The following is a 24,455-nucleotide window of genomic DNA, read 5'->3' on the forward strand; positions in this document are numbered from 1 at the left end:
AGATAAAGAATGGTGTGCCCAAATTGGGTGAGGAAACCTGAGTCACTTTTTAACTGAGCGGTTCTCAACCTGTGGGTCGCAACCCCGGTGGGGTCGCCTAAAGCCATCGGAAAATACATAATGCATATCAGGTATTTACATTCCGAATCATAACTATAGCAAAATTACAGTTATGAAGTAGCCACCAAAATTATTTTTTGGTTTGGGGTCACCGCAACATGAGGAACTGTATTGCGGGCATTAGAAAGGTTGAGAACCACTGTTCTAACTCATTTTCATGCATGAGATAGACCAACACTGGGATTCACACATATGATAACATGTCATGTGTCTTTGAATTGACTCACAGAGATGTTTCAATATAAGTTTAAAGTTCCTGTGGCTTGTGGAGCTGAAGGTATGTGTTTAAGTAGCAGGTAATTAACCCTGTGATTGACTTGTGCCAGTACCTGTGTAATGATGTCTTTTACAGATAAAGAATGGGAAGATAAAGAATTGCCCACAGATCATTTTAATTCAGGTATGAGCTTAGGTTTTCCTAAACATTCTTTTAACTGTCATTATTGCTGAGGGGCATATATATACCTTTGAATTTTATAATCTGTACATATATATATTTATTTAAAAATTTTTATTTGAAAATGCCAATCATATTCATATAAGTAAAACCTTGTCTCTCTTATTTAGAATTTATTAAAATTGAACCTCACTGTGGACACTGTAATGCTGAAAATGTAAGTATCTTTTAATTATAAAATATGGTTTTCTAATTGCTTTAAGAAAACATTTACTTATATATTATTTATTTATATATTCTATATGTACTTTTCCTCCAGAAACACAATGAACATGTGACCCCCAGACGCCTTTCCAGGGGACAGTTTTTGTAAGTAGTTGTGCATACAGGAGACTTAGAATCATCAGTCATTAATTTTTTGCATAAACGTAACCCCAGTGAGGGGAAACACAAAGCAGCATAACTAATTTTACACATTTTATATAATTACTTGAATCACTTTCTTTGATGTGATGGCTCTTCGAGATGCTGTAGTTTCCTTAATGCTCTTGAATGAAATTAAAAATATAAATAATTTTAAGATGTCCTCCTTCTAACCAAACATTAGGACTAGATATGTATGTATTTTACCTATCCAATGCAGACTGAAGCTGGACACAGAAGGAGTTTATGAGTGCTCGGAAACTGGCCTGATATTTGAAGTTAACAGAAGAGTTGACATCAAGTATTGCGTTTTGTCCTGGAGCAAATATGCAGACCTGGTTGTTAAGCCTTGGGCTGTTGGGGGACCCTTGTTTGATGTTAAATGTGACCCAACCTCTCTTACCTCCATCCAGTTTCCACATTCCCTCTGCTTGGGTCGTAAGTATTTGTTTGCTAAAATTTTACTGATTGTGTGCATGTATGCATGTGAGCAACTCCTATGACACCTGGAACACTAATTTACTTTCATATTTTAACAGGCCATGATGCGGATATGACATTCAGAGTTTTACATATCAAAAGTTCTGGGGCCTCATTAGAATGTACTGTGGATCATTCTGCAACCCACGTCAAATGGCATGTGAGCTCTCTTTCTCCCGTGGGACCTGTTATTCAGAGTGAAGAAATGTTATACCACCATGGGGCCGTAATTCTGTACAAAGTCGTTGACAATAATCCATCCTTGTTGTTTCGTGTGTACATAGCAACCAATAACGACTCCTTCATCAAGGTATAGCCAATATAAATGCATAATAAATGTTGAGTACTTACTTTGTGGTCAAACATGACACCGCATTTGGGTGTGGGTCCAGTCCTTGTTAAGTACACCCCACCTTGGGTCTGATTTGTCACTCACCTTCGGATTTACGGAGGTTATACTGTCAGTGCCTAGGTGTACCCTGAGTCCTCAGATCCGTGTAGTATGGGTGGATGTCTGCACTTAAAAAGAGCATTGGGAAGACAACAGCTGGGGAAACAGCTCTCCAAAGATGGTGTTGACCCAGGCAAGCCGGCCTGGCCTTGGAGACAGTTGCGTGAGGGCCAGCCAAGGTCTGCTGTTTTCTGTAGCATTGCTACTCCAGTGTGGTCTGGGAACCAGGGGACCAGGACCATCTGTGCCAGCTGGAAGCTTATTAAATGTTAGCTTACTTTCAGCTGCACCCCAGACCTACAGAATCAGAGCCTGCACTTACTTGGCAGGCTTCCCAGGGGATTCTTGCACACTTTCGAGTGTGAGAAGCACCTGTTCCAGGATACACTGCGGAGATGTTTGGGGACTTTGGGTCAAATGTAGGGTAGCTTGAGATGTTTCCTTGGCCTAGAGCTCCTTAGAGAAAAAAGGCCTCCCAGTTTAACTCATTTCATTCAGAACAGTGTTTTGGCTAAAAATTGACCTATGGTTTGTGGATTCAACATTCTGAGTTTTATAGCAGCAAATATTCATGAATCACCTATTGTGCTTAAGGGAAGGTGGGGCTTGGTTATTCGTAATAGTTCAGATTTCTAGAATGTAGAATAAGGCTGTGATATTTAGCTTATTTTCTGATTAGAAGAACAGAATAGTGGTAATGGAATCTCCTTTCATACTTTTAGCCATTGTCTGCACTTATAATGACTTAGGCAGGGGTCCCCAAACTTTTTACACAGGGGACCAGTTCACTGTCCCTCAGACCATTGGAGGGCCACCACATACAGTGCTCCTCTCACTGACCACCAATGAAAAAGGTGCCCCTTCTGGAAGTGTGGTGGGGGGCCGGATAAATGGCCTCAGGGGGCCGCATGTGGCCCGTGGGCCGTAGTTTGGGGAAGCCTGACTTAGAGGTTGGTGGAGGAAAAAAATAAAGTCAACAGGTAAAACAGTGACTCAAAATTAATTTTGACATGTTAAAATAATGCTTATAAAATCATAAGCATTAAAAAGAACAAAAGATTTTAAAAAGCATTAGGTATATAATGTAGTGTACTAATTGATGAGTCCTAGTTCGAGTTACACAATTTACATCAAACTACTCCCAATGTTACAGATTGTGGTATTTTCTCATCTTTAAAAATAGGTTACATTGCTTATAATTAGCAACATATATGAACGTTTAAAACCTTTAGTAGGTAAACGGCGTTTAGTTTCTTCCTTACAAGGTAAAATCTGCTTCCTATAATGTCATCAAAGATAACACGTTCAATTGGGAAACTAGTCTTCAAAATGGTATAAAAAAGTCCCATCTAAAGTATAAATAGCATAGTTTTGGAATAAGCATTCAGTTAATGAACTTTTTATTTTTAAAATTAAATTTGGTTCATTAGAAAGGTCTTCTCCAACATCACTAATCATTAGAGAAATGCAAATTAAAACCACAATGAGATATCACCTCACACCAGTCAGAATGGCACTTATCAACAAAACAACACAGAATAAGTGCTGGCGAGGATGTGGAGAAAAGGGAACCCTCCTGCACTGCTGGTGGGATTGCAGACTGGTGCAGCCACTGTGGAAAACAGTATGGAGATTCCTCAAAAAACTGAAAATCGAACTGCCTTTTGACCCAGCTATCCCACTTTTAGGAATATACCCCAAGGACACCATAGAACGGCTCCAAAAGGAGAAATGCACCCCCATGTTTGTGGCAGCATTGTTCACAATAGCGAAGATCTGGAAACAGCCCAAGTGTCTGTCAGAGGACAAGTGGATTAAAAAGCTTAGGTACATATATACTATGGAAGACTACTCAGCCATAAGAAATGATGACATCGGATCATTTACAATAACATGGATGGACCTTGATAACATTATACGGAGTGAAATAAGTAAATCAGAAAGAAAACTAAGAACTACATGAATCCATACATAGAAGGGACATAAAAATGAGACTCAGAGACATGAACAAGAATGGGATGGCAACAGGGGGGGTGGGGGGGGGGGACGGGGTGAAGAAGGAGACAGGGGTTGGGGGAGGGGAGGGGCACAAAGAAAACCAGATAGAAGGTGACAGAAGACAATTTAACTTTGGGGGAGAGGTATACAGCACAATCAAATGTCAAAATAATCTAGATGTTTTCTCTCAACATATGTACCCTGATTTATCAATGTCACTGCATTAAATTTAATAAATAAATTAAAAAAAAAAGTCTTCTCCGAGCTTGCTGGAAGTGGGGCCAGGAGGACTGTGTCCCAGCTGTGGAGGACGCTGCTGGAACAGCAGAGGACACAGCACAGTTAAGGCTGGGAGTCCCTCCTGGGGCACGGTTTATGCTTCCATTCTGCTGAGGTTGGTTGTTTTTTTCCCTCTATCTGAAAAGATTTCCTTAAACTTTGCTTTCAGCAAACCTACATTTCTGTCCTCAGTTCAACTGCTTCCCCCAGAGAAGCTGGGCCAGAAGTTACCTGAACCTCTTTGGGCCCTGAGGTTAATCCATGCAAAATCAATGTCCCCTCGTTGGACATTGTCAGGGAGACAGGTGTGAGCATGAGGATGGAAACAGAGTGCTGGCTAGACACAAACTGAGTAAACTGGAACTGAGTGGAGTCAAATAGTCGTTTCTCTTCCCGTGGTGAGCGGGCGTGTGATCAGTACTGATGTAGCATACTAGTGCGAACTTCAAATTCTCAGGTCCTTCAGAAGCAAACTGTGGTGTCCCACAGGCTGCATGTGTTACTTTCGGCTGCAGAGCTTTTGCAGAAAGACGTTTGCAGACCTTGGAGCTTGCCGTACAGGTGGAAGGTGCCTCGGCCTCCAAAGGCATTTCTTTTTTTTTTCTTTTTCCTTTTTTTTTTTTTTTTCCAGAGACAGAGAGTTAGAGAGAGGGATAGATAGGGACAGACAGGAATGGAGAGAGATGAGAAACATCAATCATCAGTTTTTCGTTGCGACACCTTAGTAGTTCATTGATTGCTTTCTCATATGTGCCTTGACTGTGGGGCTACAGCAGACCAAGGGACCCCTTGCTCGAGCCATTGACCTTGGGTCCAAGCTGGTGAGCCTTGCTCAAACCTAATGAGCCTGCGCTCAAGCTGGTGACCTCAGGGTCTCGAACCTGGGTCCTCCGCATCCCAGTCCGACGCTCTATCCACTGCGCCACCACCTGGTCAGGCTATGGCATTTCTTTTGAGTGCTCTGGCCACCTTTCCGTAGGAGGAGGCGGAGGTTGTGGCCACACCACGCAGCTTAGTCCCTCACAGCCCTCCCCATTGTCATAGGTGCATTTCAAAACCAAATTCTATTTCCATCTTTAGGATATTTCCAAGTCTGTAAAGCACTCCTTGAAGAAATTCATGAAAATAGACAAGCCACCTGTTTGCCAGAAGTTGCTGCAGAATGGGAAGAAATATAGACTGGTCAGTGAACCAGAGGCTGATATCACCCCGGAGGTATATATATATATATATATATATATATATATGTGTGTGTGTGTGTGTGTGTGTGCGTGTGTGTGCGTGTGTGTGTGTGTGTGTGTGTGTGTGTATGTATATATATCTTAAAGATCAGCTTGGAGTAGCGGTAGGGGATGTGTTCGCTATGGTATTTTGAAGAATTTTCTTTTGTACTCATTTTTTATTTCCTATTTATAAGAAAATAGTTGTTTTGCTAGTCTTGTAGCTTATTCCATAGATACTATGGAATTTAAGGATTAGTCTGCAACCATTGCAAAAATAGACTAGCAAGTCACTTTCCCTTTTTAAAAGGTTTAAAATTTTCTTGAATGGTTTATCAAATTCTTTAGTGTTTGTGTCAAAGGAGTAAAAAACTCAAGTTTTAAGTTGCAGAGCACTAAAAGGTTATTGGGGTCCCTGGCTGGTTGGCTCAGTGGTAGAGCATTGGCCTGGGGCATGTGGAAGTTCTGGGTTCGATTTCTGGCCAGGGCACACAGGAGAAGCGCCCATCTGCTTCTCCACCCCTCCCCCTCTCCTTCTGTCTCTCTCTTCCCCTCCTGCAGCCAAGGCTCCACTGGAGCAGAGTTGGCCCGGGTGCTGAGGATGGCTCCATGGCCTCTGCCTCAGGTGCTAGAATGGCTCTGGTTGCAATGGAGCAATGGCCCAGATGGGCAGAGCATCGCTCCCTGGTGGGCATGCCGGGGAGATCCCGGTCGGGCGCAGGTGGGAGTCTGTCTCTCTGCCTCCCCACTTCTCACTTTAGAAAAATACAAAAAAAAAAAAAAAAAAAAAAGGTTAATGGGAAGCAATTGCCAACAAGGTATTTTGGGCTTTTCTTACTGGAAGGCATTTCAAAAGTAGGTATGGGAACATACTGCCCATTTAGGTTTAAACTATTCACTGTACGTGCCACAGCATTTGTAAGTGATTTCAGTTTCTCGTAAATGACTAAGTTATTTTTAAAATTTAATTTTCAGTATGTGCTCTGAATGTGTATCATAGCTTACCTAGCTTAGCCATCTTTGTGGAAATTACTTTTGTATACTTCTTCCCATTTATTTTGTAGTACATGACAAGTTGAAAGCATGTTTTAATTCTATTATATAAAATAAAGCAAGAGAGAGCTAATTTTAACAGTAAATGTAAAATGTAAAATATGGGCATTATTTTATTGTATTATCAGGGGCCTCAGACTCTCTGAAGCAATCAGGTTGATCGGTCTTCCATAACTTCCAAATGCAGACTGTCTGGTTCTGTTTAGAAGGGTCTCTCTTCATCAGTGTCATTTGAGCCTTACAGCAGTGCAGCTGTGGGAATAGCGTGCAGAGCAGGCAGGCAATCACAGCACACACTTGAGCATCAGGAGCGCCTGGCCCCTAGTCACTAATTCTGAGACACTGATTCTCAGCCGGCCAAGCAGATCAAGCCCTAGTAGATGGCACATGAAGACAGTCACAAGAAGCAAACACAATGTACATAATTTAAAAATACTTTTTTGCTAAAAAATGCTAACAGTCATCAGCAAGTCAGAGCATTTTTGCTGGTAGATGGTCCTGCCTCAGTGTTGATGGCTGATGACTGAGCAGGGTGCTGGCTGAGCAGGCTGCTGGCTGAGCAGGGTGCTGGCTGATGAGTGTTGGTGTGGCCTGTGGCAGTTTTAAAAAAATAAGACAATGAAGTTTGTCGTGTAGATAGATTCTAGTTTTCACAAAAGATTTCTGTGTAGCAGGTGATGCTATTCGATAGCATTTTACCCAAAGTAGATTTCTTTCAAAATTGGAGTCAAACCTTGCCACTGCTTTATCAACTAAGTTTATGTCATATTCTTAATCTTTTGTTGTCATTGCAACAGTCTTGACAGCACCTTCACCAGGAGTAGATTCCATATCAAGAAGCCATTTTCTTTGCTCATCCAACTCCCATTCATTAGTCTCTCCTTGCAATTGCAGCAATTTGGTCAAATCTTCAGGCCCCACTTCTAATTCCAGTTCTTTGCTATTTTCATCACATCTGCAGTTATTTCCTCCACTGATGTCTTGAAGCCCTCAGAGTCATCCATGAGGGCTGAAATCAGATTCTTCCAAACTTGATATTTTGATCTCTTCCCATGAGTCATGAATATTCCTAATGGAATCTAGAAAGGAGAATTCTTTCCAGGAGGTTTTCACTTGACTTTGCTCAGACCCATCCAAAGAGTCACCATCTATGGCATCTATAGCTTAGGAAATAGATTTCTAAAATAATAAGACTTTACTCCTTGATCTGTGGGCTGCAGAACAGATGTGGTATCAGCAGGCATGAAAACATTAATCTCATTGTGCATCTCCATCAGAACTCGTGAGTGACCAGGTGCATTGTCAATGAGCAATAAGATTTTGAAAGGAATCTTTTTTTCTGAGCAGTAGGCCTCAACAGTGGGCTTCGAATATCCAGTAAACCATGCTGTAACAGATGTTCTGACATCTGGGCTTTGTTGTTCTGTTTCTAGAGCACGGACAGAGTAGATTTAGCATAGTTTTTTGTTTTTGTATTTTTCTGAAGTTGGAAACGGGAGGCAGTCAGACAGACTCCCGCATGCGCCCGACCGGGATCCCCCCGGCATGCCCACCAGAGGGCGATGCTCCACCCATCTGGGCCATTGCTCTGTTGCAACCAGAGCCATTCTAGTGCCTGAGGCAGAGGCCATGGAGCCATCCTCAGCGCCCGGGCCAACTTTGCTCCGATGGAGCCTCGGCTGCGGGAGGGGAAGAGAGAGACAGAGAGGAAGGAGAGGGGGAGCGGTGGAGAAGCAGATGGGCGCTTCTCCTGTGTGCCCTGGCCGGGAATCGAACCTGGGACTCCTGCACGCCAGGCCGACGCTCTATCACTGAGCCAACCGACCAGGGCAGATTTAGCATAGTTTTTAAGGGCTCTGGGATTTTAGAATGGTGAATGAGCATTGGCTTCAACCTAATGCTACCAGCTGCCTCAGCCCCTTTCAAGAATATCAGCTGTCCTTTGAAACTTCGAGGCCAGTCATTGACTTCTCTCTAACCATGTCAGTGCTAGATGGCATCATCTTCCAATACAAGACTGTTTTGTCTGCATTGAGAATCTGTGAAGCTCTGGCGGGACAGCTCAGTGGGTTAGAGGATCATCCCAAAGTACAGGTTGCCGGTTTGTTCCCTGATCAGAGCACATACAGGAGCAGATCAGTGTTCCTGTCTCTGTATCTCTCCCTTAATCTCTCACTAAAATAAATTTAAAAAAAATTTTTTTTAAACGAAAAAGGATATCTGTTGTTTAGTGTTGCCACCTTCATTAATTATCTCAGCTAGATCTTCTGGATAACTTGCTGCCGCTCCTTCATCTGCACTTGCTGCGTCATCTCGCACTATTATGTTGTAGAGACCACGTCTTTCCTTAAACCTCCGCCAGCTTCAGACTTTTCTTTCTTTTTTTTTTTTTTCTGAAGCTGGAAACGGGGAAAGACAGACAGACTCCCACATGTGCCCGACCGGATTCCACCCGGCACGCCCACCAGGGGGCGATGCTCTGACCCTCCGGGGCATCGCTCTGTTGCGACCAGAGCCACTCTAGTGCTTGGGGCAGAGGCCAAGGAGCCATCCCCAGTGCCCGGGCCATCTTTGCTCCAATGGAGCCTTGGCTGCGGGAGGGGAAGAGAGAGACAGAGAGGAAGAAGAGGGGGAAGGGTGGAGAAGCAGATGGGCGCCTCTCCTGTGTGCCCTGGCCGGGAATCGAACCCAGGACTCCTGCACGCCAGGCTGACACTCCACCACTGAGCCAACCAGCCAGGGCCAGCTTCAGACTTTTCTTCTGCAGCTTCCTCACCTCTCTCAGCCTCACAGAATTGAAGAGCATTAGGACCTTGCTCTGGCTTAGGCTTTGGCTTAAGGGAATGTTGTACTGATTTGATCTTCTATCCAGAGCACAAAAACTGATCATATCAGCAAGCAATAAGGCTGTTTCTCTTTCTTATTATCCATGTGTTCACCAGAGTAGCATTTTAAATTTCCATCAAGAATTTTCCCTTTGCATTCAGAGCCTGACTAATCAGCACAAGAGACCTAGTTTTTAGCCTGTTTCAGTGTTCAACATGCCTTCCTCACTAAGCCTTATTAATTCTAGCTTTTGACTTAAAGTGAGAATGCAACACTCTTCCTTTAGCTTAAACACTAAATGGCCATTTTTGGCTTATAGTTGGCCTATTTTCAGTATGGTTGTGTCGCAGGGAACAGAGAAGCCTGAGGAGAAGGAGAAAAATGGGTGAACAGCCAGGTGGTAGAGCAGTCAGAACACATGTGTATCTGCTGAGTTTGTGATGCCCCAAAACAATTACAATGGTAGCATCAAAGATCATCATCTATTGCCAGTCACCATTACAAATATAATAATAATGAAAGAGTCTGAAATACTGCAAGAATTTCCAAAATGTGACAAAGAGATATGAAGTGAGCAAATGCTGTCAAAAAAATGGCACTGATAGGGCTTGCCACAGTCAACTTGTGAAGGGCATAATGTCTGCAAAGTGCAGTAAAACAAGGTATGCCTATCCTTTTTAAAAATACATTCCCGTCCAGGCTCACTAGGCAGCCTGGAGACATGGAGATGGAAGAGGGGAGGCAGTCTGTGTTGTGGGGCGAGGTCACAGTTTGGAGTCAGAAGGTGCGATTCACGCTGAGTTCTTCCATTTCCTAGATGTGAAGTTGGGCAAGTTAGTTTGCTTCTCTGAGATTTTTTATCCAGAAAATAGCAAAAAGGATTTAGTGGGGGAAGGTGGTGTGTTCAGTGGGAGAGTGTGGATAAAACACTCAGCGAAGTCTATAAGTGTTGAGTCTATTCCAGATTGTAGAATGATTGAAGCAGAAGATGGTGAGGAGTTTAAAAGCACTTATGGAAGGGCAACTGGTGGGTGAGCACACATTCTAGTTTGGGAACACGAAACATGAAATCAGGGAAGGGCTGAAAAGTTCAGCTTTAGGAAAATGAAGCAGAGGAGATTGGAACAAGGGGCAGCGGAGCTAGAAGCAAGAGAATAAGAAAGTGTGTGATTCAGGAGTGGGACTTCCAAGGTCAAGATGTCTGTGAGCATTCAAGCAAGCATCAACCCCTCTAATAGACATCATTGGTTGGTTGATATTTTATGTTATAATGAACAAAATGTTTCAATTAAAAAAAAAATCTGTTCTTTAAAGGAATTTGAATTTCTGGATGGTTCGCTTTTAAAACTGAAAAGTTATATTGAAGTTTACTTGGAGAGCCCAGTGGAGTTTAAACTAGTGCTGGTGGAGATGGACTCCGATGACATTGTGTGGAAAGCGACGCTGAGAGAGTGTGAGTGTCTGCATCTTAAATGGAGACTGATTCATGGGGGTGAGGGTGGAGGCGCAAGCACGTTGTCCCACCATCATCATAACTTGTAAAATCTGATGAGAGAAGGGCTGCAGCTCTGGAACAGAAGCAATGGGTGCTGGCTCCCAGGCCGCGGCGCTGGGTCCCTGGAGGTCAGCCAGTGCTCCAGTGTGAGTGCCGAGGCTTCCCGATGTGGAGGGGCTTGGCCAGTCTAGTTGGGGTTTTTTTTCTTATCCCTCTGAGGTTTAGATCTCAGGGGATTTTTTGTTTGTTTATTTGTTTGTTTTTTAGCAAGAGAGAGACAGAGAAAGAGACAGGAAGGGAGAGAGATGAGAAGAACACTTCAGTTGTTCTTTGATTTCTTTTCGTACGTGCCTTGAGCAGGGGGCTCCAGCCAAGTCAGTGACCCCTTGCTCAAGCCTGCAACCTTGGGACCATGACAGTGAGCCCACACTCAAACCAGCAACCTCAGGGTTTCTCACAGGACCTCAGTGTCCCAGGTCGATGCTCTGTCCACTGCATCACCACCAGTCAGGCAGATCTCAGATCATTTCATGTGACTTAGGGGTATTGTGACACAGTCTCTTCTGTGACCTGGATGTGGACCTGTGTTTTAGCTATTACGTGTCTCCTTGCTGACTGCCTCTTGGGTCTTCAATTAATAGCTCCCGCTTTGTGTGATTACAGCTCTGCTGTGGGACCACATTTCCCATTCAGTATTTTGGTGCTGGGAAGCCCTCTGACAACCCTCGTTAACATCCTCTCCTGCTCTGGGAGAAGTTGGCGAGGGCTGTAACCCATGGGACTCCCTCTGGAGAGGGGCATCTCAGGGGACACCTCCTCCTTAGGCAGATCTGAGTTTGACCTCCAATTCTACTTGAAGGGTGTTTTTAGAACAACAGACATGTGAGTAGTGATCACATTTTGGAGCCAAAAGGAAGGCAGAAGCAGTGGTTTGGGAGTAAGGTCATGTGGTCTTGTTTCAGCTGTAAAATTAACTAGCTCCACGTGGGGTTGTGGGCCAGTCTTCTCACCCATTTGTGACTGTAGCACCCTTATCTACAGATGGCACTGAAGTCCCTCTTGCCAGTGCCACATGTTTGTTATAGAAATGACCTTTGCATCAATTGCAGTTCGGCCTCTGATGCCCTAACTCTTGCCCAGTATCCCACGCAGTCCTGTGTTGACTACTGTGTCATTCTGAAGAGCAGTGTAAGTGACCCGTGCCAGCAGCTAGGTGGTAAAGGGATTGTAACCATTCTTTTATTTCTTTTGTCCTTCAGATTTTTATTTTGCTATACCCATGTGATAACATCAAGGATCTGTTAAGTGTTCTGTAAAGGTCTTTATCACCGGAACAACATTGGAATCCTTTTGTAGTTCTTTTCATCTGTATCCATTGGGTTACATGTGGACTCTCGTGTTTCCTATCATGTCTTTATACTCCAGAAATGAAACCTGTGGAATCCTCTGTTCTAGCTCAAGCATGAGCCTTTTCGTTAGATGTGATTGATTCTTATTCTCAATATTATACCCTTATGTTAGCCATTTTGAAATAGGCCCTCTTATTTATCCAAGATAAAATTACCTGTAAAAAGTCCAGTTGGACTCTGTGTTGAGAATTATATTGTTTTTCTTGGTATTCATTAGTTTGATCAAATAAATGAACCTGAAAAATGTTACTTTTTAATCAAAACAAATGCTATAGGGATAGCATGTAGCAAACTGAATAACAGATGTTATTCTGGACTAAGAATACCTTTCTTGGTTTTAAAGACCTCTTTCTTCATAAGGCATCTTGTTATGTATGGTTTTGTTTTTCTGTTTTGGGGGGGGGGTTTTTGGTGAAACTCCTTTACTAATATAATACTTAACCACAACGTAAGATGTTCTGGTCTCTATTGGCTTTTTTTGGCTTCAGCTACTGGTTAATTGAGATTAGTCATCACTATTAAGGCATCTTCACTAACATAGATAACTCAGATCAGGGGCTAAATTTCACATGAGGAAGGTGGTGGTGAATCTCAGTGACGTGTCCTGAAAGAACCGTAAGTACAGTGTTCTCCGAAGTACAGCATGAAAATGTGTGAGATTGTTTTGGTGGAGTACGTATAACTACATTTAAAAATTTTTAAGTGTTTATTTATTTATTTATTTACAGAGACAGAGGGAGAGTCAGAGAGAGAGATAGATAGGGACAGACAGACAGGAACAGAGGGAGATGAGAAGCATCAATCATCAGTTTTTCATTGCGACACCTTAGTTGTTCATTGATTGCTTTCTCATATGTGCCTTGACCACAGGCCTTCAGCAGACCAAGTAATTCCTTGCTCGAGCCAACAACCTTGGGTCCAAGCTGGTGAGCTTTGCTCAAACCAGATGAGCCCGCACTCAAGCTGGCGACCTTGGAGTCTTGAACCTGGGTTCTCTGCATCCCAGTCCGACACTTTATCCACTGCACCACCGCCTGGTCAGGCTTAAGTGTTTATTTTTATGGCTTCCTTCTCCATATGGCAGGTGATCCCAGTGTTTGATTCACAGTAGTTATAGATTTAAAGAAATACTGAGTAAATAACATTTTACTTGACTTATGGGCATGGCAGAAATCCTGACAGTGGTATGCAGAGGACTTGAATTGGGAAACACTTGCCCTACAAGACCTGTCAGAAGGACTACTTATTTATCTGAAAAATTCCAGCCCAGTGCATTTGCGTACCTACCAAGTTCAACCCCAAACTGATAGATGAGCTTCTGGGAGGTTGCCAAGACTAGAGCCTCACACATTTTCACAAATCGATTTCTTTCATTCTAATTTCATGCCACTTTTTCAGACTATAGAAGTGATCCCTGAAAGTATAGTCTTCATGCCACTTTTTCTAAGTAATGTCTATTGTACTTTAACAGGTGACTGGGTTCAACATGACCAGAGTCAGAAAAGCAGAACTGGTAAGTACAGTAACTAGACAGCAAGTGAGTTTCACCCACTTTGCTATTCCTTTCATCTGCTAGGATTTTTATTTTGCTGCGCAAAGGTGGTCACATTAAGGGTTTCTTAATTGCTCTGTAACTCTCTTAATCATCTGAATAACCTTAGAATCCATTTTCAATTGATTTCTACCTGAATGATGATTTAAAAAAAAAAATCCAGATTGATGCTCTGGCCAGATACATCGCTTGGCAGATCTATCCCTCAGTTAGTTAGAGCATCACCCAGAAGTGCAGAGGTTGCTGGTTCGATCACCAGGCACATACAGGACCAGATTGATGTTTCTCTTTTCCCTCTACCCTCAACCCCATCCTCTCTCTAAAGTCAATAAATAAATTTTTAAAAATCCAGATTGAAGGTGGGTCAAAAATAATAAACATAATGGAAAGTCAATTTGTTGATTTTATTTTTTTAAGGTAAGAAGCGACCACCTCAAATGAGTATTGCTCAATCTGACGACGAGGTCCCTGGTAAAAGAACGAAGCAGGTTGACACTTCAGGTTTGTTACAGTGTCATCAGCAGCTATATATTATTTCCCTGGTCCCCCGTCAACGTGAACCTGGGTTCTCAGCAGAACCACATCCCAATTGTGCGTGCTCCGTGTCCCAGCTCCTCAGCCCCGGGAGAGGGCCCTCCTGGTCTGCCCCGCCTGTTTCTCCAGTTTGATGCCACGCCCCCCCCCTTTACTCAGCAGCACTGGGGGGGAGGGGGCCCTTATAACCCTTAAGGGTAGGTATTAATATTGCTGTCCATCTTGACCTTCCCGTAGCCTTTATGTAGAGCAGGGGTCCCCAAACTTTTTACACAGGGGGCCAGTTCACTGTCCTTCAGACCGTTGGAGGGCCAGACTATAAAAAAAACTATGAACAAATCCCTATGCACATTGCACATATCTTATTTTAAAGTAAAAAAACAAAACAGGGACAAATACAATATTTAAAATAAAGAACAAGTAAATTTAAATCAACAAACTGACCAGTATTTCAATGGGAACTATGCTCCTCTCACTGACCACCAATGAAAGAGGTGCGCCTTCCGGAAGTGCGGTGGGGGCCAGATAAATGGCCTCAGGGGGCCGCAGTTTGGGAACCCCTGATGTAGAGGATGGTGAGTGTTGCTGGGATGAATGGAAGTGTAATGTCCATATGTGCATTCTTCGGCCTCATACTTCTTGGCTACTTCCGGGTGGAACCCCTCCAGCTGGGTTGTTAGAGGTAGATCTCATCTTAATTTCTTTCAATTAAGTGGCAGAGACCAAGGCTCAACAGTGGTGAAAATACAATAGAAGTTTAAAACATTTAACCCTACTCTAAGGAACCAGAAGATGGTATTTGTAGTTCAAAATGCAAGTCCAGCAAGAATTCAAAAATCGAAGTTTAAAAACCCAGACTTAAATTATATGACACAGTGCCTCAAGCACTCAAGGACCTCACATAACTGTCCAAATTAACCCTTTTGTCAAAGTACCTTTTCTTTTTACTGTTACTATAAGAAGGAATCTCTAAAAGCAGACACACTGTAAAGTGAAATAAATTCTTTACTTTCTAGAGTAGAAGGCTGTGAGGATGACATACATATGACTTTACTATGTATCACTATAGAAATGTTTTTTTTTTTTTTAAGTCAACACTAAAATAAGTGAGACTCTGGAATTATTTTTTTAAAGTCTAAATTGAGATACAGTTTTTTCCAGTTCTATTGAGTATAATTGACAGATGAAATTGTATGTATTTAAAGTGCATGGCATGATGATTTGGTATACATATACATTGTGAAATATTTGCCAACCAAGTTAATTAACCCATCCATCATCTCAGAGTTACTTTTCATTTTAGTGGGGAGAACATCTATGATCTCAGCAAATTTTAAGTGTACAATACAGTACAGTTTTATTAGCTATAGTCATCAAGTTATCCGGCTATTTAAAAATAGCTCCAATATCAAGTAACTAGAAATAGAATTAAAATCCTTAGAAGGATTAAAGATTTCCAACCTTTTTGGAAGATCTAAATAAACTAATAAAGATTTTTGTTCGTTTGTTTAGGTGTTTGTGCAACATTCTTTGAGATACCCAGTTACTAGCCTGGTAGTTTTCAAAATCGGTATGTGAGATTGCTTTTTAAAAATGTGGTCAGCATTCAACCTTCACAGAATCACTTTGAGATCTTGTTAAAATTTAGGCTTAGAATCTGATTCAGTGAGTTTAGGGATGGTCTTGAGAATGTCCGTGTATATAGGTTTTTCTGTGGTGTAGATTTTTAGTTTTAATTTAGTGGGATGACTGCAGTAGTTTTCACCGATAGAAGTTTTGAGAGCTAGGAGCAGTCGGCCATTTATCGGCAAACCACTAGGGGGGGCAGGCCATCTTCAAGAACCCATTCTTCAGTCTAGAGTTAGAGGAAACTGCAGTGGGAAAGGGTCCGAGTACACATGTTAGATTCACTAATACATCGATGTCTTTAGAGCAGAGGTGTTACAGTCCTGAAGGAGTCCTCTAATGTCTTCTCCGGTATTTGTAATGCCTCAAGGATTGTTACCCAAAACTCTGCAACCTGTGAGCTTGACTGCATCATAGCACAAAGTGATTTTCGAAAATCTAGTTGAATGGTATGACTAACATTTTTTTATGGGGCCAATGGTTTGCATTGACAGATACATGCCCTTCCAAGATTATGACACTGTTTCTTGGAGATCAACAGATACTATGAATACCATCCCATGACCTTGCTGGGGAATGTGCTTCTCTGTTAATGCCAGGAGATGGCATAATGGAGACTTCATATCTCTTGCTGACATTTAGAGAGAGACACAGATGGACAAGGGCAAAGCTTGCATTTTTCTTTTTGAGCCATATAAATTCGGTACCTAATTTTTTTATTCTAACTTAATGTGTGCTACTTTTAAATGTCTCACTCATAATTATTATTAACTATATAATATTAATGTTATTATATGAAAGCATTCCCTTTCAGATAGTCCTTAAGATATTTTGGAAAGCAGGGGTTGTTTTTGTGTTGTGTTTTGACATTTAAATATATTTTAAAGTCAGTTACAAATATAGTGCCTTTTTTTTTTTTTTTTTTTTTTTTTTTTTTTTTTTTTTTTTGTATTTTTCTGAAGCTGGAAAGAGAGGCAGTCAGACAGACTCCCACATGAGCCCAACCAGGATCCACCCGGCATGGCCACCAGGGGGCGATGCTCTGCCCCTCTGGGGCGTTGCTCTGTTGCAACCAGAGCCATTCTAGTGCCTGAGGCAGAGGCCATAGAGCCATCCCCAGCGCCCAGGCCAACTTTGCTCCAGTGAAGCCTTGGCTGTCTCTCTCTTCCCCCTTGGGAGGGGGGAAGAGAGAGACAGAGAGGAAGGAGAGGGGGAGGGGTGGAGAAGCAGATGGGTGCTTCTGTGTGCCCTGGCCAGAAATTGAACCCGGGACTCCCGCACACCAGGCCGACACTCTACCACTGAGCCAACCGGCCAGGGCTATAGTGCCGTTTTTAATGGCAAGAGAATATATTTTCATTGTAAGTAAGTTATACATGACTGAAGTGTTGAGAGGAGCTCCAGAAGTCCTCATTTGCTTTCAGATGGAACACAGACCCTGTTAACAGACGCTCAGTTGATCACCCTTGCTGGGAAGCTGGGGAAGGAGTGGATAAGAATTGCTATTGCCAACTTGGAGTTGGATATCAGCGATATTGATGCTATTCGGGAGAAGGAAGACGACATCGTAATTTCTAAGTTTAGGATGCTGAAGAGGTGGCAAGAAAAGAATCAGAGCAATGCCACAGTCCAGAATTTGTATAACTGCTTGAAAAACGTCTCAGTTGAAGTCCAAGATGTGCTGGAAGGTGAGCAGGCAATTACCTAAAGTCATTTACTTGGAATGAAGCCATGTCTTTGTGAATAGAAAGTTTCTACTGTGGAATGTGTTGTTTGTTTATTTATAAGCTGGGTTCAGGTTATTATGCAGATATGGCAGTAAGCTTGTGGGCTGCCATAACCTAAGTAAAGACGATTTGTGTGTGGAGTCAGAGGAAGCATTCAAATCCTAACTCAAGTGCTGTCTGGCTTTGAGACTGAGCAAATTCTTAACCTCACTTAAGGCTTGTCTGTTCCCATCTGTCAGATAGATGCAGAAACTTCTATGTCCTGGTCTGTTGTGAGGATAAAAAGAGGTAATGTATGTAAAGCTTCAGGCAGGTAATAAGGCTCAGTAAGGCGTAGATACGAATGTCATTATTGTATTTGAGATGTAACTGGTAGCTACAGACAGCTACCGTTGAGCCCGCTGGGCCTTGTCTGGCTCGGAAGCAGTGCTTGGGGAGTCCACTGGGTGGCACCACTGAGCCTCAAATGGCTTAGAGGGGAAGGGAAAAATCCGAGCGGGGAAGCTGAAGGGTGTTGTTTTCTAGTCTCAATCCAAAAAATCTACAGGGTTCCTTTCCTTTGTTTTTAAGCCCTTTCTTGTGGTTTTGATTTCATTATATCCAAGGTTTAACATTTATTGTTTTATATTGTCACCATCGTTAACAAATTCAGTATTACTTCTTAGAACCCTCAATAAATCAGAGAAAGGTTTTTATTTGGAATGCTGTTTGACTTTTTATTTCAAAGAGGGTATAAAAGTGTGTAAAACACCCCAAAAGTTTACATGAAAGCACAAGCTTTTGGTGATCTCTCAGGATACTTTCAGAGATGATGGGCAAGGTTCCTTAACTCCCTCTGTGCACTTTGGATGCAGAAGCCTTGAGCAAATAGAATAGCTAGTTTTTTTTGTTTTGTTTTTTAATTTTATTTTTTTAGAGAGAAGAGAGAAAGGGGAGAGGGGCAGTAGCTGGAAGCATCAACTCGTAGTAATTGCTTCTTATATGTGTCTTGACCAGGACAGCCTGGAGTTTCAAACTAGAGACCTCAACATTCCAGGTCGACACTTTATCCACCACGCCCACCACAAGTCAGCCTAGAATGTCTAGTTTCAAAATCAAATTTATCATTCTTGTTCTTAGATATGTTGAAATGACGTGAATTACTGAGGCCAGCATGTGTGAATCTGCTTATTTGCATGTGGGCGCTTTTGCCTGTTGACAACAGTGGCCATACTGCACTGTGATAACCAAATATTGGGGTCTTCCCTCAAAGGAAGGCTCAGGAAATCTATCTCAAACTTTTTTATAATGGGTTGTTGTTTGGGGTCTTTTTGCTGTGTGTTTTTATCTGCTTCTGCCTCACTGACATTAGAAATACATGAGTGTTAGTGACATATTTTACCAATAAAGGAATCATAAAAACTTATTAGCCCAATCCCCTTATTCATTAGGGGAAAAAATATCCTCTGTGAGTTAAAAATGGACAAACCCCTTAAAATTTACCAATATTTTTGCCCTCTTGGAGCCAAACTGCATGGTTGATGGCTAAACTTTATATTTTTATCAGGATGTTTTGGTATCTTGTAATCATTGTATCTTTATACATTACAGTGGCTTCTCTTAAGCTCAGGAAAGCTCAGCAATGGTCAGGAGTTCTTTTTTCTTAATAGGTGATTTTATTTCAGAGCTTCTCCTCTTTCTCCCAGCAGTGAATTCCTGAATTTATTTAATTTTCTATTGTGCCAGGTTTCTTATAGGCAATATGAAATTTGGAAGATGAATTGAAAAAAGAAGCCTCAGGAACTTTTATATGCAAAACACCATTTCAGCCGGTCACTGGATATAGACTTGATGAGACCTGGAACTTCACAGTCTGGCAGCGGCTGTCTACAGACAGCCCCTCCATAGCTCACACTATCCAGGGGCAAAGAATGTAACATTTTGGAAAACTTGAGGAAGAAAACAGCTCTATAATATCAAGATTTTTTTCTTTTTTGGCACATCCTGCTTGCACCATCCCTCTGCCCATTCCCCAACAGGTATAATTACAAAGGGTGCTTCAAATGATGCGACTCAGGGAGGTGGGATATGTTGTAATTTTCTTTTTGGAGTCTATGGACTATGAAATTCCTATCAAGTCTTTGAAACACTTTTTAGCAATTAAACAATACTGTACTTAAACTTGCACCAATTCAGTTTAGCTTTTATCACATTGACATTAATAATGAGAGGTTCTCATTCTTTTAGATTCCACAGGGACAGACCCATGTGCCTCGGGTGCAATGTATTTTTTATGTGGGGTATAATCTGTCATTACTAAGCTGTCTGGCGAGTGGTCTGTTAAACCGTTAAACCCAATCGTGTTAGCTGGTCCTAGAGTGGTTAGAAAGGAATGGAGTCCTCTCCCCATCATAGTGTTGATCAGCACGCTCGGAGGGGATCTCCTCACCTACTGGTTGTTAGAGTTGCAGCAGTTTTCATCAGCCTTCTGAAATCACTGGGCTAACACTATATTTTTTTGTTTTCACCCTGGTGTCATTTATTTTCTGAGGGGGGAAATCCACTCGGAGATAGCCTTGGCTTAGCAGGACTAAGGGAAAACTGTCATCTCTTCTTGAAGAAGACTTGCTCTAGGGAGTAATGGGTCACATTGGCTCTTGATAATTGGTGAAGTGTCGTTTTTTTGTTTTTTGGTATGTATGTATAGATAGTCACTCTCCCAAAATCATGCATGTGGTGATTAACATTTTGGATATGTTTTGTTAATTTATTTAAAGACAGTATAAATTACCATTAGTCTTCCTGTCTACATTAGCTGGAGAGTAAAATAAATCTCAATGAATTAAGCAGAGAAACACACTTTAACTATAGTTTTGCCTGTGAAGAACAGATTTACCTTATAGGGAATAACATTTTTTAATTGTCAGGGATCCTGTGGAATTCTAATCTGTGTCACTTTAATGAGTTTTTTTTAATTGTACTATATTTTAGGAAATACATGGAGTTTTAACATTCAGAAGTATAAATAAACTACTTAAAGGACTTGAATGTTTAAATGTTTATTTTTTATGTTGTTTTTCCAAGAAAAGCATAATTTTAGAGGTGCTTTGTATATAAGCTGTTTTCCTAACAATTTTCAACCTTTTTTCATGCTGTGGATGAAGGGAAGGAAAATAAGTCTGCATCTGTACAGTGCAAACGTGGCTTCTTGTGTTCTTACTTATGAGTAATTTCTTACAGCATTATATTTTTCAGTTGCTGTGACCGTAACTGGATATTGTTTTGTGTCGAGTTCCTGAGGCTGTGTGCATGTAACTGCAAATAAACTAGTACACCCCAAGGTTTGCACAGATTCAGGAGAACCCTTAACCCATCTCACTATGAGGGTGCTTTATTTTTCACTCCTGGTGATGGGAAAGGTCTATTTTTATGTTAAACCAGGTGGACTCACATTAGTTCCTTGTCTATGTGGCTCTACTGGAACTTTTCTGCACGTTTGAAGCTCATTTTATTCTTTTACTGTATTGCTTTAGGGCAGAAGTTTCCTCCCCTGCCTTGTCAAGAGGAAGCACTATTTCACTCTTGTTTCTGAAGAGGCCATTGTATTTGCCAGTTTGTGCCCATGTTCTCAGGAGGGTGGTCGTTTGCACAGTTGCCGGAAGTCTTTGAGGTGCAGCAGCGCCCTCTGGGTACCCTGGTAGTTACTGCTGGGGTTGTGTCTTCTCCAGCCGCAGCGTGAGCAGGGATAATGGCGCTGTAGCTGTTGCCGCTGAAGTGGAGGGGCTGAGGTTGGATTCAGAGTGCAGTTCTGAAGTTCTTCCTGCTCCTGACCTGGGACCGCCGGCTCTACCCTTGGGCTCTCCCGGGGCTGAGATCCAGGTGGTCACTGCATGGTGTGGTTCCTGTGGAGGCTCGTTCCTGTTGCCTGCTGTGACCTCTGGCATGAGTTTCGTATATAGAAAACGCTGTCTGTGTTGAGAGCAGTGTTTATTTTTAAGCAGGTTGAGAAATCTAAAACATGGTTTTGTTCCTTATAAAAACCTAACTGCAAGGAGGAACTTGGACAAGTTCAGGAGATGTTTAACTTTTCCTTTGCTGTAGAAGCCATTTGTGAAAGGAAATCTTACCTGGAACCTGTATTGGCCAAGCATTCAAAAGTGGTGCTGCTCTGGTGGTGAGGGCAGTTCTGGAGGCTACTGAGGGATGACTGAGGAGCCCAGCTGACACCCCCGACCCACTCCTATCAGGGACAGTGTGGGAACCAGCTGATGAGGTGATGAGGTGATTGCTAGAGTCTCTCAAACTATCATCCAGAAGATTGTTTCTAAGACGTCTGGTGAAGACATCCCAGCTCACCAGTGTGGTGTGTAGGTACATTGCTCCTGAAGGATAGCAACCCCATAATCCTAAACTGTAGATATATCAATTATTTAAATCAACAGGCTTGGCCCTGGCCGGTTGGCTCAGCGGTAGAGCGTCGGCCTGGTGTGCGGGGGACCTGGGTTCGATTCCCGGCCAGGGCACATAGGAGAAGCGCCCGTTTGCTTCTCCACCCCCCCCCCCCCTTCCTCTCTGTCTCTCTCTTCCCCTCCCGCAGCCAAGGCCCCATTGGAGCAAAGATGGCCCGGGCGCTGGGGATGGCTCCTTGGCCTCTGCCCCAGGCGCTAGAGTGGCTCTGGTCGCGGCAGAGCGACGCCCCGGAAGGGCAGAGCATCACCCCTGGTGGGCAGAGCGTTGCCCCTGGTGGGCGTGCCGGGTGGATCCCGGTCGGGCGCATGCGGGAGTCTGTCTGACTGTCTCTCCCCGTTTCCAGCTTCAGAAAAATACAAAAAAAAAAAAAAAAAATCAACAGGCTTATGAATTTTGAATGCCCCCCCAATGTAATTATGTTTAATTGTTTTGAACCAAACAAGCACGTACATTTTACAGTTTTTAATGTGGATTTGTTTTTTGTTTTGTTTTTTGAGAGAGAGTGGAAGGGAGGGGAGAGAGAGAAAGAGAGAAGCATCAACTTGCTGTTCCACTCAGTTGTGGACCCACTGATTGCTTCTCATACGTGCCCTGACTAGGGATCAAGCTGGTGACCCCAGGATCAAACTGGCAACCTTAGCACTCTGGGATGATGCTCTGTCCACTGTGCCACCAGCCAGGACCAATTTTTAACATTTTTGAAGTTGGAAATAATTTGATTCTAAAAACCATGAAAACTTTCTTCCTCAATTACAAAAAGAAATGAAAAACAAGTGGGAACTCATGAGATTTGCCTTTCTCCACCATTCTTGAGTGCCAGCGCCTGAGGACACATGCTTGAATGGCATGACGTTTCCTACCCTGAGGGTAGTGAAGGAGAGGAGATATACAAGAACTGATGGTATTTGTACACTTAAGATGAAAGTGTCCCATGACTTACTATGACCTTAATACGAGAGACCAAAGGGCATAGTGTTGGCATCTACAGGCTGGGACACTCCCAATTTTCTGACAGCCACTTTGTCACTGTCCTCACAAGGTGGTGGGTGGGGGATATCTCTCTTGAGTATCTTCTGATAAGGGCAATAACCCTATCATGATGGCTCTATGTTTATGACTTAACTAACAACCTAAAGTTCCCGTCTCCAAATGCCATCCCTTTAGGGATCAGGGCTTCAACTTACGGGTTTTAGGGGGAACCAGACATTCAGTCCATAGCAATATTTAATGCACTTTGCCTTAAACTGGGAAACCAAAATTATGCTCTCTACCACCAAATGTTTAGTTCTCAAACATGGACAATAACTGAATGGGCCAGGGTGACACATGGTCTGCAGGGCTGGCCTGAACCAAGCTGGTGTTTGTCCGTTTTTGACCCTATGTCCTCCTTCCTCCTTAGGGTATTTAAGGCCTTTTGCATGTCTTGAGTTGTCCAGCACCCACCTTTTGCTGTCTGGTTCGATCCCTCCCTAGAACTGTCCCTGTTCCCCAAAGTTCTGGGCCCTCAGAGGGAAAGCTGTCAGCTGGTTTTCATGTTAAGTTTCTGATTAAGTCATTCTCATGTTTGAGAAACACTCACTGTTTACTTTTTAAAAATAATTTATCAATCAAATGAATTTCTAATAGGCTAGAAGTGGGGATATTTTTAGGGGACCTCCATCCTACTGAGGACTTTGGTCTCCACTCTTTGTTCTTTGCTCTGTGAAAGCAAGGACTCTGCCCTTGTGCCCTGTATCTTGCCACAAACAGCCTACTATCAAGTCCCACAATAATGCCAAGCACTGTGGAGGGGCGTCCTGGTTACTCAGGTCTTGAAGCAAACAGTCTTAACAATTTAAAACAGTCTCTGTTGAGCACTGACTAGATGCCCACACTGGACTTATCATTGAATCCTCGCAAGAGCACTGGGAAACAGGGCCTACAGTTTTTCTGAATTTCACAGATAATAGTAGCAAAGAGGTTTCAACCAATTTGACCTGGTCACCAAGCCCAATAACAAGTTAAATTTTCCAGAAATCCCTCACATTTATTGTGCACATTTTACTTGCCAGGCCAGTGAGAGTGGTTTGGGTAAGTTGTTCCATTTAACCCTCACACTGGCCTTTGAGGCGAGTTCTAGTGTTATCTTTTATTCTTAAAAATGGAAATGGAAAAGTTGAAACAACGTGCTCACGTTATACAACTTATAAATTGCAGTCCCAGATGTAGAGAAAAAAAGTGGAAAACTGACCATGTAATGAAAGCTGATTAGTTGTGAAGACATTTCTTGGCTGGTCATATTTTTGAAGCATATGTCATGGTACTTTTTATAAACAATAGTAACCCTTGTATTCTTCTGCATAAACCCAATCCATAGAATGGGCCACTTGCTTGCCTCTCCTTGTTTTTTGGGGGGTGGAGTGGGGGAAAGAGGCAG

At 42.6% G+C, this 24,455-nt stretch overlaps 1 protein-coding gene across 1 annotated transcript in view; it reads left to right on the forward strand.

Annotated features, from left to right (window-relative positions):
* The window catches only part of LOC136391769 (uncharacterized), a 55,715-nt gene extending 35,102 nt beyond the window's left edge, over positions 1 to 20,613 (forward strand). Inside the window, exons 9-19 of the mRNA XM_066363586.1 lie at positions 473 to 520; positions 688 to 734; positions 837 to 886; positions 1,161 to 1,378; positions 1,480 to 1,730; positions 5,229 to 5,363; positions 10,562 to 10,700; positions 13,623 to 13,664; positions 14,121 to 14,204; positions 17,288 to 17,551; positions 19,316 to 20,613. Of these exons, the coding sequence (XP_066219683.1) occupies positions 473 to 520; positions 688 to 734; positions 837 to 886; positions 1,161 to 1,378; positions 1,480 to 1,730; positions 5,229 to 5,363; positions 10,562 to 10,700; positions 13,623 to 13,664; positions 14,121 to 14,204; positions 17,288 to 17,551; positions 19,316 to 19,326 (1,289 nt within the window). The 3' untranslated portion in view covers positions 19,327 to 20,613. The remainder of the gene's footprint in view (positions 1 to 472; positions 521 to 687; positions 735 to 836; positions 887 to 1,160; positions 1,379 to 1,479; positions 1,731 to 5,228; positions 5,364 to 10,561; positions 10,701 to 13,622; positions 13,665 to 14,120; positions 14,205 to 17,287; positions 17,552 to 19,315) is intronic.
* The last annotated feature ends 3,842 nt before the right edge of the window (positions 20,614 to 24,455 follow it).

This window comes from Saccopteryx leptura, chromosome 2 (genome assembly GCF_036850995.1).
Source record: "Saccopteryx leptura isolate mSacLep1 chromosome 2, mSacLep1_pri_phased_curated, whole genome shotgun sequence".
Lineage (NCBI taxonomy): Eukaryota > Metazoa > Chordata > Mammalia > Chiroptera > Emballonuridae > Saccopteryx > Saccopteryx leptura.